Raw genomic sequence first — 14,342 nt, forward strand, 5'->3', positions numbered from 1 at the left:
CTGCTTTCAAAACAGCTGTACTGTGATCTAAGAAACGTGCGGCATGAACAGTGTCTGAGACTAGGACGGGTCAGAGGGGGATTAACTGGGTCATAGATAAAGGACAACCATTTGCAAGCCTCCAATTATCTTCGCTGTCACTGTTGCAGATCAGTAGGTCTCTGATCTCACTGTCTTAAGCTTGGATCAAACGTAAGTACTCTTCTTTATTGAGACTGATGCTATATGTGAACGGTAGTTCTGCCACCCAACCCCGTCTTAAGTCCAGTTAGCTCATAGCACTAGCTCAGCAGATTCCATTCGTTTGCTTAATAACTCGACACCATTAAAAAGTCATTCAAAGCCTGAAACTGTATGAGCTCTGAAATGAAGAAAACACTTCAAGCAGCTTAATTTATATTGATTCATATTGTCCGCTGCACCAGTTTTCAATCAGCAATGTTGGTTCCTTTTTTGGGGGGGAAATGTTTGTACTTTCTTGTATAAAGTAATCATTTCAATCGCGTGTGCCGTTTGTATTTAGTCATTTCTAATCTCACACATCAGCACTCTCATCAATCTTGGGAACAAAAAATGCATTACAGATCAATGTATTTAATGGATGAAGAAAGTTCAACAAGCACAATCAATTATTGCATCAGTAACAATTGTACTTTTTTTTTGTGAACAACATAGTGTTTAAGGATCAATTATTATCCAGCACCCGGAATTAATAGATGCATCCACATATGACCAATAATTCCCTCCAGTGGTGTGTCCATTTGTTAAGCTATTGAAGTGAACATGGGACCAAGTGATGTAGGATTAACTTTGTGTATTGCTTATTTAATCACACAAAAAATAATTCTTAGCACTGTTAATCAGCTCTTTTATTCAGGAACTGGTCTGTTTTAATATTTGTGATTCTCACTCATTTCATCCAACTTAGTATCTGGTGGTTTTTAAGATGGTTTTCTCTCTTTTTTTAGAAAAAGCTCACAGTTTCTCCTTCCAAAGATCAGACTCTGGCTGGACCCAGCCGTCTCCCATGATACTTTGCAAGCGGAAAGTTTGGAAATACTCCAGACGGTGGCTAAAAGAAAGAAAAAGCAAATGTGAAAGGTTGGTATTAGCGAAACAGGTACACGGCTTCATAAATGGTTAAGACAAAACAATAAATATAATTGATTTTAATGGACATTGTGTATATTAGCATTACATGTATACACTTCATGGTTTTTATATAAATTCCCATTCAAATGATTCTGACCCCTGTGGACAGTAGATCTCTGGTAATTCTTTATAAATATGTGTGTTTTTTCAAAAAGCGTGGTTTTGAAAAGGTTGTAAAGAAAGTGTTTTAAGTTAACCCTTCCCTTTTCTCTATTTTAAATGTGCTGAATTGTAACCAAAATGAAAGTATTCCAAAAATAAACTGCTTTAAATGTTCCTTTTTAATTCTAAAAAAGAACTTCCTCCATGTCCTTGAATTCTCTCTCCTTGAATGAGTTTTTCTACCATCTCCTGTTAGTGGTTCAGCCTTGTTTTTCCCCACAAGTGTGTTTTTGAACTTGGTTGAGTTTCAATTATACTAATATTCTTTATGACATGTTTTTGCCAAATCATTCAAATGTATCTTTCACTTCTCTTTTCGGAGAATCATTTTTTCCTGAAATATACTTTTCTAAAGGACGCGTAAGAATACAAAGAGTGAGAAAAAAAACTCAATAACTAGCAAAAAAAAACACTGGAGGAATGGATAAATAAAAGATATAAGTGGGCAGCATCTAATAATACAATGGTAACTAAAACAAAACCATTCCTGAGTAGCTCGTAATTGGATTTTAAATTTTAACAGATGCTGTTGAAAAACAACTTTTCCATTGTAGTTTCAAAAATGACAAAAGAAAAACAAATTCAAAATAGAAAAGGATCCTTTGCTTTCATCACCCAAAATAAATAATCAGAATTTCAGAAAATCAGTATTTGAAAATGGATATATTTTTGGGTTAAAGAAAAAACAAAACACAATTACTGACGCACTAAAGCAGACATTTTCTTGAATTGGATGTGAGGACTTTCAAAATAGGAAAGTTAAGTACGACCAGTAAGTGAGCAGAAACCACCAAATAAGTTGTATATTTCGTAAAGTGACTAGCTGTAGCGCAGATAAAAGTAACCTTAACGCATCAAAACCTTTGTGGACAACAAACGTTTATTTATTTACTACCTATGTGATATTTATTGTTCATATGCAAGTTTTCTTCATGTAACTTCATGTATTTTAGTAAACAAAGTGTAGTGAGAGACATTTTTTTACTTAATGTGTTGATTTAAGTGTCTCTTAAATTGATCTTGGACCTCTATTGTACTCATCAGTATGTGTCTGTTAGTACAAAAATCGATGCCAAGAGTAGGCTTCTTTAAGTGCACCGCTTTGCAGTACACTGTAATTTCGACAGGCTAGTATTGTCTGAAATCACTGCCACTACGCACTTGAAATTACTCCACAGCTTCATCTTCGACTACTTTTTAACATTGATTGCAAGTTATTTAGTTGCGTTTAATTTTGTTATTACGTTTGTTGTTTTGTTTTGTGGTAAAAAGAGTGTTTTCTGGAGACATTTACGGCGGTATCTGCCCCGAAGACGCTATATCAGTGACGTATCTTCCACTTGGCGTCACTAAGATGGCAGCCTTTAAGGGTGGAAAGTGTCCATCGATCCACACTCAATTTTCTGGCCAATTGAGTGCTCATTGTGCACTACATTTTTCGCACACTGACCTTTGGGACGCACTTTTTCAATGAAAATATTAAGTGTAAGTGCAGAAGTGCGCAATTTGTCACACTCCCCTGGTTTTTCTTTAACTTTTTTAAGTAGTAATAGAATAACTGACAGTTGCATAAAGGAGTAGAGTTGTTATTTTTTCGCTTCTGTTCATTTTCTCTTTCAGTTTATTGAGCGGCCAATCTTCACACAGTGCTGTCATAGTATTATTGGCTGCAAAACATTTTGAACAATGGTTGGAAAACTCACTGTTTCAAAATGTAAAAGAGACACCTTGTGTGCGATCAGAACAATGACCAAGTAAGTGCAATGTCGCCTTAAAGGAAGTAGTCATCTTTTACAAGTCTGAAATATCTGGATATGTCAGAGCAAACAGATTTTTAGTAAACGGGGCAACTCCAAAACTTTTTAAAACTTTCAACCTTTTCTTTTCCCTGGAATTCAATGAACATTCCATGATCCTTCCACTTTTGTAAGGCCGACCTAAAACATCTCACCATTTACTTTGGGAATGCAGTATTCTACAAGGTAATTTTCCATGTCCAGTTCTTCTTAATCAACTAGGTGCAGGAGGGATACTTTCAGAGGGTAGTTGACATGATTTTTTTTATGATTGAATTTTAACATATGTACATTTCACCATTAACACATACACAAACACCGAGATACGCAGAAGGTTCTTACTGCGCTTGATGGCCTCTAGTGACTCCTTCAAGAAACATCTCTAGACATTTATATTCTTGCAGGCTTTTCCTTGATTCTCTGAGACTCCTGTGTTGTTCTCAGTGGTGTCTTGACCTTTTAAGTATATATTTTATTGAGTATTGTTTTGATTGTTAAAGCGCTTTGTGACCCTGGTTTGTAAGCACTCTACAAATATAAATTACTTACTTAATTACCTCTGTTATTGCTTTTGCTAAATCAATCTTGGGATGCGTGTTTAGATATTTCTGCAGATGACGAGCCCTATTTTGCTATCATCAACTCTTGTTGATTTTATTCTGAAAATCCTCACATTCGTTCAAAGAAATAGGAAAACAACCTGTTTTTCAGTTTTATTGCGTCAGTAAACTTAATTTTGTTGTTCAACGTAGAAATTTTAAAATTGTGATTATTGATTTTGGATGGTAAAAACAAAAATATATATAAATATACATTTTTATCTTTGAAATTCATCTTAATTCCTTAACATTTTTCTTTACATGTGTAACTGAAGCTTCTAACCCTTGAGTGACAGGATACTCAAAGAAAATGTGTGATCTCTGATATGCCATCTTTCTATCACGTCCACCAGATACTTTTTTTTTTAGACCTACTTCCAATTGGTTCTAAATCCGACATAAAAGAAAAATCACAGTACTTAATTTACGAAATTGCTTGGAATACACAACGCACTTAAAATCCTTTGAAAATAATAATTGAAAGTACGCCTTATAATTGTAGGGCTGCGGAAATTGTCAGCCACTCCAATCAGAGTGCTCGCTCTATTTGCAGTACTCTTCTCTAGAAGTCATCTCATCAAATTAATTAAACTTATAAAAAACTACTGTACTTCCGTCACATAGTAAAAATGTAGTATTCACTGTATACGCAATGTTAGTAGCCAAGTATTATTATTATGGGCGTCTTTAACTGAAAAGGATCGTGAAAAACGCTTCCTCAAAACTTGGTTATTAGCAAGTCCCATAACCCTGTGGTTGATATGATTGTGTACTTCTTTGTCTTACTTTTGATTTCTTCTGTCAGTCAATCAGCATTTGAAAGATTAATTAATTTGATGCTCTAGAGAAGAGATTGGTTAAAGTGGCTGTCATTTTCCGACAGGCCCCGCCTCACAGCCCTACAAGGACACAAGTTCGTTTTGCTCCCAATATTTCAGTCAAGGAGCAAATGCGCAACATTTGTGTACTCGCAGCAGTGGATTTGTGCGCTCGCAAAATACATGGGCACCTTCCTCTGTTAAATCAAATCCGTTTTGCTCCTTATATACCTTAATAGTTTTCAAACTCGAAGCTGCTCAATGATAATTGTAGAATTACTCTCCAAGTCACTGTATTGTTAGTCTCCAAGTCACTGTATTGTTAGTCTCCAAGTCACTGTATTGTTACTCTCCAAGTCACTGTATTGTTACTCTGTAAGTCACTGTATTGTTAGTCTCCAAGTCACTGTATTGTTACTCTCCAAGTCACTGTATTGTTACTCTGTAAGTCACTGTATTGTTACTCTGTAAGTCACTGTATTGTTACTCTATAAGTCACTGTATTGTTACTCTCCAAGTCACTGTATTGTTACTCTCCAAGTCACTGTATTGTTACTCTCCAAGTCACTGTATTGTTACTCTCCAAGTCACTGTATTGTTACTCTCCAAGTCACTGTATTGTTACTCTCCAAGTCACTGTATTGTTACTCTCCAAGTCACTGTATTGTTACTCTGTAAGTCACTGTATTGTTACTCTGTAAGTCACTGTATTGTTACTCTGCAAGTCACTGTATTGTTACTCTCCAAGTCACTGTATTGTTAGTCTCCAAGTCACTGTATTGTTACTCTCCAAGTCACTGTATTGTTAGTCTCCAAGTCACTGTATTGTTACTCTCCAAGTCACTGTATTGTTACTACGTGAATCACGGCAGAATTAGTCTGCAAGTCACTGTAGAATCACTCTGCAAGCCACTTTGGTATACTACATGACTCCAAGTAGTATTACTCTGCGACTCAATGTAGTATTACTCCACAAGCCATTGTAGTTTTACTCCGCAAGCCACCCTTGTATTACTCCGCAAGTTACAGTAGTACTGCTCCACAAGTTACAGTAGTACTGCTCTGCAAGTCACAGCAGCGCTACTCCGCGTGTCACCGTAGTATTACTCTGCGAAACACCGTAGTATTCCTCTGCAAGTCACTGTAGTATATTCCGCGACTCAACGTGGTATTACTCCATAAGCCACTGTACTTGGACATCGTAGTTCAACTCAGCGAACCACACTAGTATTACCCCGCAAGTCACCGTAACATTACACCACAAGCGACCGTAGTATAACTCGGCGAGCCACGGTAGTATTATTTTCGTGAGCCACCATTGTATTACTTGGCTAGTCACTATGAGTTGTTGTTTTTTTAACTAAATTAATATATACCTTTTAAAATAATGTTATATTCTTACTCCTGATCGTATTTCTGATTGAACAAATGTAGGGCAAGTTGCACTTACAAGTTTGGTTTTTGACCATCAACTAGGTCCTCCTTGGGTATTGGATAGAGAGCCTCATAAGTTCTCTTTTCACCAGAGCCATGGATTGCGTAAGAGTTCATCTTGTCGACATTGGGAGGAAAGTACGACCATGGAAGCAGAGCCTCGCCGACCCACTCGTCTCCGGTGATACTTGCATTAAAGGTCAGTGGAAGTTGTTGCTGCGGAGAAAAGCAAAATGGAAAATATAATAGAAAACAATGCGACAAAGATATACAGTAGCTCCTCGATGTTGTAAAGAGATCAGAATTGTAACATACCATGAATGCATGGCCAACACCTGAGAGTAGTAAGACGAGGTGCTGCCCGTGCCTGTGACAAAAATTATAGTTTGACTAAAATTAGGAGTTAATAGAGTTCTTTGTTAAACCAAAGTTGATTTTCTTCATTGAATGCCAAGTGTCCAAGTGTGTGGCAGCTTAGAACCTTGGCTCCTGAGAGTGTTTTAGTGATGTAATCCATTGTCTGCGATGTAACTTAGAAAACTTCAGGATGGGCATAAATCATGATTCGCTTCTATTTGCTAAAGTAATTTTTAAACGCTATAGACGTAAAAATGTACGTTCGTATTAATGTAGCGACTGGAGCACACTTATTTTCGTCTTCCATCCATAAAGACACTTCAAAAACTTTCAAATATCTCAAAAATTCTCGTCTGTAACGTCCCTCTCGCATTGAAGCCTCGACATGAGGAATAAAAAACCCTCCGTATAAAGGAAAAATTCGCCAGTGAAGATGTATCAAAGGACATTCTTTCGGTTCAGTCTCCTGAATTTGGCAGCTGTGATTTACTGCAGAAATATTTAAATAGGCGTCCCTCTCATATTCATAGTTCTCTGCCTTCCTCCTCTCATCATCCTTCACCCTCCAGCGGGGTTCAATTTGGGTCTTTATTTCTTGGGAGAGGAAAAAAAAGAAGTACTTTTTAAACAGATGACAGTCAATTAAAACTTCCTCCAAAATGAATTGATAACTCTGTGGGTGATAAAAGTGTGACTCCCTAATATTTTTGAGTTTATTCGGTGTTTGAAATTGTAATGTTTTTTTTAAAGAAATATTGCACTTTGTGACCCTTTTATTTTAAACGTCAATAGACTTATATATTTAATTTTCACATAACTTTAGTTTTCTAAACTAAAAGAATTATCTTTTTCTTTATTCTTTTTTTAAATGTAATACCAACGCTCTCAAAGCTCAATGAAGCCCCGTCCTTTTTTTTACAGAGCTCATTAGGTTGCGCCCTCAGACAAATTAAATATTTCTGGTGTCGATAGAATACAGTAACTCTTCAAAGCACTTTTCACCATGGTCCTCAACCCAAACAAAATCTTATAATTGATTTCTTGTTGTTGTATGCGTTTATTAATTGTTCAACTGTAGGAGTATGAAATGCACATATTTTCAACAGTTATTCTCCAGTCCTTGAGTTCACAGGTTTTTATGCTTATTTTTAGCATTTGACCGGGCCATTCAAAGAGATTGTATAACAGTTGGCTGTGGAACAAATTATTTCACCAGCTCGGTACTTACGGACAAACCTCCACCTCGAGGTAATTCTGCTTTGTGCTGTCCAAAAAGAACGACTCCAGAACTGATGAGAAAATGATAATCCATGAGAGCTCAAAAACATTTGTACATGTGCAAAATACACATCGACAACGAGGAGGGAAGACGGAGCAAGGATTTGAACAGATGAAATCCAGAGGAATTAACAGTCGCATTAGGGTTCTGATACACAAACAACACAACCATTCACCTCACAACACAAGCGTTATCAATCCAGATTGTAATGGGGTTGGTTTTTAATCTTCTGCACTTGTTAATGAGGCCAAATATGTGATGATCATTAACTGGATACCGGTCTTACTTAAGGTCAATTAGATGGAATTGTTATTACTCAACCTCATTACTGATTTAATTGCGATGTCACTGCAATAATGATGAGAGCAATTACTGTTATGGTCTTCTAAACATTCGCTTTTTCTGCCCATCCTCTTTAGATATTCACAGCTTTATCTCAGCTTGACCTGGAATTGCATCACAGGCGATCAATCTTCCCATTAGTATTTAGTGCACGGGATTACAAGAAGTGAGACTCCTCCCATCAGAGCTACTTGCATGCCTCTGCAATATAACTTCAGACAGTTTACGATGCAGATTATTACCGAACATAAACACTGTTTAACGCTATGAACTTATATTATTACTGCAAGACTGTGTTAGATAATGTTTGTTTTTCAACTTTTTCAATTACCAACTGCCATAACTTCACCTCAAACAATGGGTTTATAGAGGGCCCACGAGTAGTAAAATGTAGAGCATATTCACATGTATATTGAGCTTGTTTTTTTGCATCACATTCATCTATGGATGGGCTGCCAGGTTAGAAATCTGACTTAAAACTTTAAAGGACGATGAGAAATCATACTAAGAGGCTGTACGCGCAACAAACGCGCACACATGTTTTTCCACGTCAAAGTATTGTAAGGAAATGACCATTTTAACTGTATCGATCATCTAGATATAACAAACATTTAAAATAATCACTTGATTAATGAAAATCTTTCATATTTCAATCATATTAAATAAATGATTGCCTTGCATTAAAATCAATGTGCTCAGCTATTCTTCAGGTCAGGTCAAGCCAACACTCACACTGAGAAAGACAATACAATTTCTCGATGGTTCTAGCTAGTCAAGGACAAGGACAGACATCTGCGTAAGTCAACTGATGTTGTCTAGAGAGAATCTGTTTATCAAACTGTGGTAACTATCCACAAACAACCACCTGGCACGGCCATCTGAGAAGACAAGTGTTTAGAGTCACTAACCAAAAATACAAGCGGAAATAACCAGAGGCGTTCACCTGAATATTCATAAAAGATCCGCCATTTCGTTAGAACTTTGCACTTGGCACTCGAAGACGTCTCTGCGATAGTCTCTGCTTTGCCAAGGCCCATGAATCATGTAAGTGTGTCTCTGACTTTTGCATATTTCACTCAACGAGCATTTTCTCTTAAACTCATTCCTGTGTCTGTGTCCTTCTTACCACCACCATGTAACGATGCCAGGGAGGGGTCAGTTCATCGAAACAAAACCCTAACAGTTTAAAAAATGAAAAGAGCGTTTAAAAGTTTGGACTTCCCGACAAGTTTAAAGGAATTGTACGTAGTTATTTACTGCTCAGATGCATGTCAGCCTCACTAGTCACGTAGAGATGTTAACATCACAGTTACATTAATCCGCTATTTCACGCAATTAAGAAAAGAAACGTAAAGGAATGAAGAGTCACAGACGTTCTTGTCAAAACAACATCACGTCCATTTTACCGAAGTGAAGCTGCAGAATGAAAGCTGCTAAAGCCGGTTTACCTCATGTGATCAACTGATCGGAGCAATCTCCTTGAAAAACACACTTATACAAGTACACGTCAAATGATTTGTTCATTTTTCCTTTGTTAACAAAACGCTTATATTTTACATTCATGTGAAGCTCAGACAATCAGTCCATCTTTATTATCATCATCAATACACAGCGCTCTAAGTTACTGATTTACACTTTTATTCTTGTTAAACTCCCTTTTAAGATGTTTAAAATAAGCCCCTGATCATCTCTGTTATTAAAGTATTCTCGTTAATAACTTTGTATTTAAAATATAATCATTTACACCGCAGCTCGTCTGCACTAATTTAATTTTAAGTATGTGATCCATGTAAGAAAATAAAAAAAAAACAACGAATATAAACTGTTAATCCAGTTTAAATTCACGTTTTCAGTTATTTCTTCTGATCAGGGATAGAAAAATCAGACTCTGGTTCATTTAAATATCTAAATGAGGGCGTGGAAAGGGACGAACAAGTCAATTAATTCCAAGTGGATCGGGATGTACAAAGGAAACGTGTTTGTATTTGTGTGCACTTGAAGATTCATGTCTGTCTGAATACTTTCTGTGGCCCAGAGCTGCTCGGTGTCTGTTTTATCTCCATCCCAGATTCACAAGTCACTAAGTTTATCACTCTTAAGGTCTGATGTGGCGTTAACCCCTTATAGTCCACTTCCTGGCACGGAGACATTAGAATCATAATAAAGTCACATGTGGTCAAGTAAATTAAACATTCTTAAGTTTTCCAGAATAAACTACTATTAAACTGATGGGAAAAGTTCATTACTAAAGAAAGAATGTTAAGTTATCCAATTTAAATTTCAGTTTTAAAAAAAACATTTGCATTCATTAATTGACTACCATTTTGAGCGCCATTTTAGAAGTATTGGTTTGGCAACGATGTTGTATACAACCTAAACAATACCAACCCTTTAACATGTCTCATTTATAGAGCTGTACTAGTACAGATTGTAATTCCATGATTCCGTCTATTTTCAAAAACATTTTCATGTAATCCCAATTTCTCCTATTAGAATTGGAGATTGTCCTGGTAGAATTCTCATTTGTCCTAGGACAGATTGGGATTCCAATATTCAGATACCAATACAATAGTAGGATTCCAATCTCTCCTAGTAGAGATTGGGATTCACTAGTAGAATTTGGAATCCTCCTAGGACAGAGAGGAATTCTAATATTCAGATCCCAGTTCAGTAGTAGGATTCCAATCTGTACTAGTACAGATTGGAATTCACTAGTAGAATCTGGAATCCTCCTAGATTACAGATTGGAATTCCCATATCTACTAGTAGGATTCTAGATCCTACTGGATTCCAATCTGTACTCTGACATATACTGTATATATCTTTTTGGTACATTTTGTAACATTTCATTTGTTCAACTTCATGTTTAACCCATGTTATTCTTATAATTATTTTTAGCACATATGCTCAGACTTAAAGTAACTTCTGGTGGTGCTTCCTCAACATTGAGCTCATTTAATAAAACTATGTGGTCCAGACAGCATTAAAGGATAAACAGCTTGATATTCAGATTATCACCCTCACTCCACCTTTGACCCAACACCTTCTTTCCACCCTTAAGTCGAAAATCAATACCCAGCAAATATATATTGAGCGGGAAACTATAGATATATATACATAATTTCCATACATTAGCATTTAATCTGTAGGAGGAGAAGATTTTTTTAGTATTACAGTTAAATAATGTTTCCTACTAGAATGAGTTGTGGGATGTCACTGCAACATAATGAAAACAAATAAGTATTACTGATTGTTTTTTCTTTATTTCCTGATAAAATTCATTATAAACAAAAGATAAACTGTATCTAAGCTCAAACAGCCTGTTCATCGAGTATTGTCAATTGATTAAGCATTGCTGCCTCTCCTTGAGGCATGTTATTTCCTGTATAAATTTAACGTCTTTTTAATGCATTTTAATTTAAAACAAATAGTTTTCTCATCGTCCGAATGTTGTTGTTTTTTTTTAAATAAACCGTTAGTGTGCGGTCACGTTGTGTTTTGTTTATTGAATGGATGTGACAGACGGTATGTTTTCTTTCCTCATTATGTATGTTTTGTTAAGCATACCTTTGGGTTTAATGAGATGTTTTCTCTTCTTTAGCGCGGGAACTTTTTTTTCTTTTTTTTCTTGCCATTGAGCTAGTTGTTTGTGCAAAGCAGGTAAACAGCAACAGTTTAAATAACATTAATTGATCATTTGAATTCTTTTTCTTGCCGTAATGATAAATCATCAGGTTAAAAACATTCCAGTCGAGGCCCCCGGGTTTATTAGCCAGAGCATAGTAACCCCTTCTATCTGGAACCAAAGAAATGGTCTTTCCAACTCATCCTGGGTCTGGGAGGAATTTGATGAGGACGAGCAGCGATTTTTACTTTGATTTTCTCACCAATAACTTATCTCCTCATCTTATCTCTACAGGAGAAAACTCCTCTTGCCTGCTTGCATCAACAAACTTCACTTTCAGTTACCAAAGTGCATGAATATGTATGATGGGGGGTGTATTGTATCTGGCCATACAATACCTTTCACAATACGAGTGTCAACGATATATTATATTGTAATACTGTAGGAACACCTTGTTGTATTGTCCGAGTACTTTCCTCTGGTATTACAGAATGCACAGACCACATGACTCTTGAAGAAGTCGTAACTGCTTTCATTTGTTTTGAAACCAAAATACGTTTTAATCAGCTTTAAGAGTGGCTAAAGTCAACTGTATCCTCTCGACCTCAAACATCACCAGGATCTCCGAGGATTTCATTGTTCGTTTAGCTGTGGAGGACAAAATAAGTGCTGCCATCTAGCGGCCGGATGTTTAATTGCAACACAAAAATGGACAAACGTTATGAAAATGTGCATGTTCATTGTAAAATATATATATATATATATATTTCATTTTAAAACACAGCTCAAAACATTATACTAATAGTTATAATTGTTGCGTCGATTCGGCCTGGAGGTGTGGCTGTGTGTCTTGCATCTGACTGCAGAGCCTAACAGTTAAAGCGAAATTAGAGCAGCTTAGGCTGAGAAATGGAGCAACAGCAGCAGAAATTGGAGACTAAGAAAGAAACCGCAGAATAAAACGCATCGGAAAAGGACTGAAACCAAAGAGGCTACCAGTAGGCTTGTTTGCTTTCTCGCTGTGTTGCTGAGAACTTGTTTGAATTGTTCTACCTGGTTTGCTGAAGTTAATATGGTTATTTGTGTGAGGAAAAAGTCTGCTATGGTGCAAATTATTATTTTAGTGATCTATAGTTTTATTTGGCTTCAAATATGAATTAACATAATTCCACGATCGTAGTCAATCACTTTCTTAAACCCCTATTGTTAAAAATAGATTATGAATGGTTCTTTATTCTGAATTTGTGGGTATATGCAAAGAACTAAAAAAACTTAAAAAAAAAAAAGGTTAAATACCAATATAAAGTGTGTGTAAGTTAATTGAGGTAAAAAAGGGTTGATTTAGAACACTGCTCTAAGATTAAGTACTGTTTGTGTGAAACCTGATTGAGTGGCTTTAATTATTTATTGCATGTATATAAATTATACTTACTTTTACCAAGTTTGCAAAAGCACACGTTTTGTTGCTGCATTTTTTAAGTTTAAAGGTAGTTCACCTTCCTCCTTCTAAACTGTATGAAATCCTGTTTTGCAAGTGCAGTCCTTAATTATCAAGTATGGAAAGCCATAGCGTTGAAAATACACTTGACAATATATATATATATATTTAAAAATATCGATACACTGCTGTTGAATATTGACGACCCATTGTGTATTAAAATATTGCAGTATTTAAGTGCATCAACATTGTTTTACATCTCAAATAGATGTGATGAGGAACATGGATCCACCAGGAAATCGAGAGGTTGAATGAGAGACCTTACGACTGAAGATGTGTCAGCCATCAATCACCGATCTCACAGTCTTGAACAAGACACCTTAACACCTCCAACTTGGACAGGACAAACCTGTGTTTATCAAACCTATGACCCTCTCTACCCTGACCCGGAGTCCAACCCTTGGCTAATATGTTAACCATTAATAATAATTGATTAAATAAACTATATATAATTTTGTCACCAGCATCTCACCCCAAGTAGTAGCTTACATTAAATAAAAGCAAGGATTATTTCCAACCTACCTTCGTAGTCCCAGAGTCCAGGAAAAGGCTGACCGGGTTGCCCCGGAGGAGCCTCTGGATCATTAAAGTATGGTGCAAATACTTTCATCTTCAGCCCCCCATTACCAGGAGAAAACACAAACCGAATAGGCTCATGAGTCAAAGGATCGCTGTCCCACGTGTGCCGGATCACAAACTCCATCTCTTTTCGAGCCCTGCAATAACAAAAAAATAATATAAATAAAGTTACATGTTAAGGAAGGGTTTCTATTGCAAACAAAGACATTTTAACACTTACATTGATTCAGAATGGAGGAAAATTGAATAAAGAGTCAGAAACTGCACAGCAAGTCCTGCATAAAACCCCATATTGTCCCAATTTTTTGAAAACAAGTCAGGAGTCCTGCAGTTCAGCTCCTGTCGGGCACCTTTTGCAAAGCTGGTTCATTTCCCAGACTCACATCAATACCAGATAAGGTGTTTATTTGTACACCATATATGGTATTTAGAGTTTGACTGCAGTCAAATAAACACAAAAAGAAATATAAGTATTTCTATTGACAGGGTTCAGGCATTTCAAAAGAAATAAACAATAAATAAAGAGATTTTTTTTTATTAAAATGTAACACTTTTTTACGCGTTTACCTGATTGCAGAATATAGCCAGATCTATTTTTATTCGTTCTTGTCCAGAGATATAACAGTTTAAAAACGCACCGGAAGAGTTACACACTTTTATTAAGTTTAACTTCCCCGAAAGCGGAACCTTTCTTTTTCCGG

At 36.3% G+C, this 14,342-nt stretch overlaps 1 protein-coding gene across 2 annotated transcripts; it reads right to left on the reverse strand.

Annotated features, from left to right (window-relative positions):
• Nucleotides 1-574: 574 nt before the first annotated feature.
• On the reverse strand, nucleotides 575-14,316 carry c1h4orf33 (chromosome 1 C4orf33 homolog). Of its 2 annotated transcripts, none has more exons than XM_087803929.1 (6): nucleotides 14,209-14,316; nucleotides 13,585-13,778; nucleotides 7,547-7,607; nucleotides 6,277-6,328; nucleotides 5,978-6,177; nucleotides 575-1,072 (listed from the first exon to the last, which is right to left on the reverse strand). In XM_087803929.1, exons 2-6 carry the CDS (start codon nucleotides 13,763-13,765, stop codon nucleotides 976-978), a joined length of 591 nt encoding a protein of 196 aa, XP_087660055.1. In that variant the 5' UTR covers nucleotides 13,766-13,778; nucleotides 14,209-14,316; the 3' UTR covers nucleotides 575-975. The 2 variants fall into 2 exon arrangements, with proteins under 2 accessions (XP_087660055.1, XP_087660047.1); XM_087803921.1 differs by lacking the exon at nucleotides 14,209-14,316 and adding an exon at nucleotides 13,862-14,010.
• Nucleotides 14,317-14,342: the final 26 nt, after the last annotated feature.

Source organism: Callionymus lyra, chromosome 1 (genome assembly GCF_982586985.1).
Source record: "Callionymus lyra chromosome 1, fCalLyr1.hap1.1, whole genome shotgun sequence".
Taxonomy (NCBI): domain Eukaryota; kingdom Metazoa; phylum Chordata; class Actinopteri; order Syngnathiformes; family Callionymidae; genus Callionymus; species Callionymus lyra.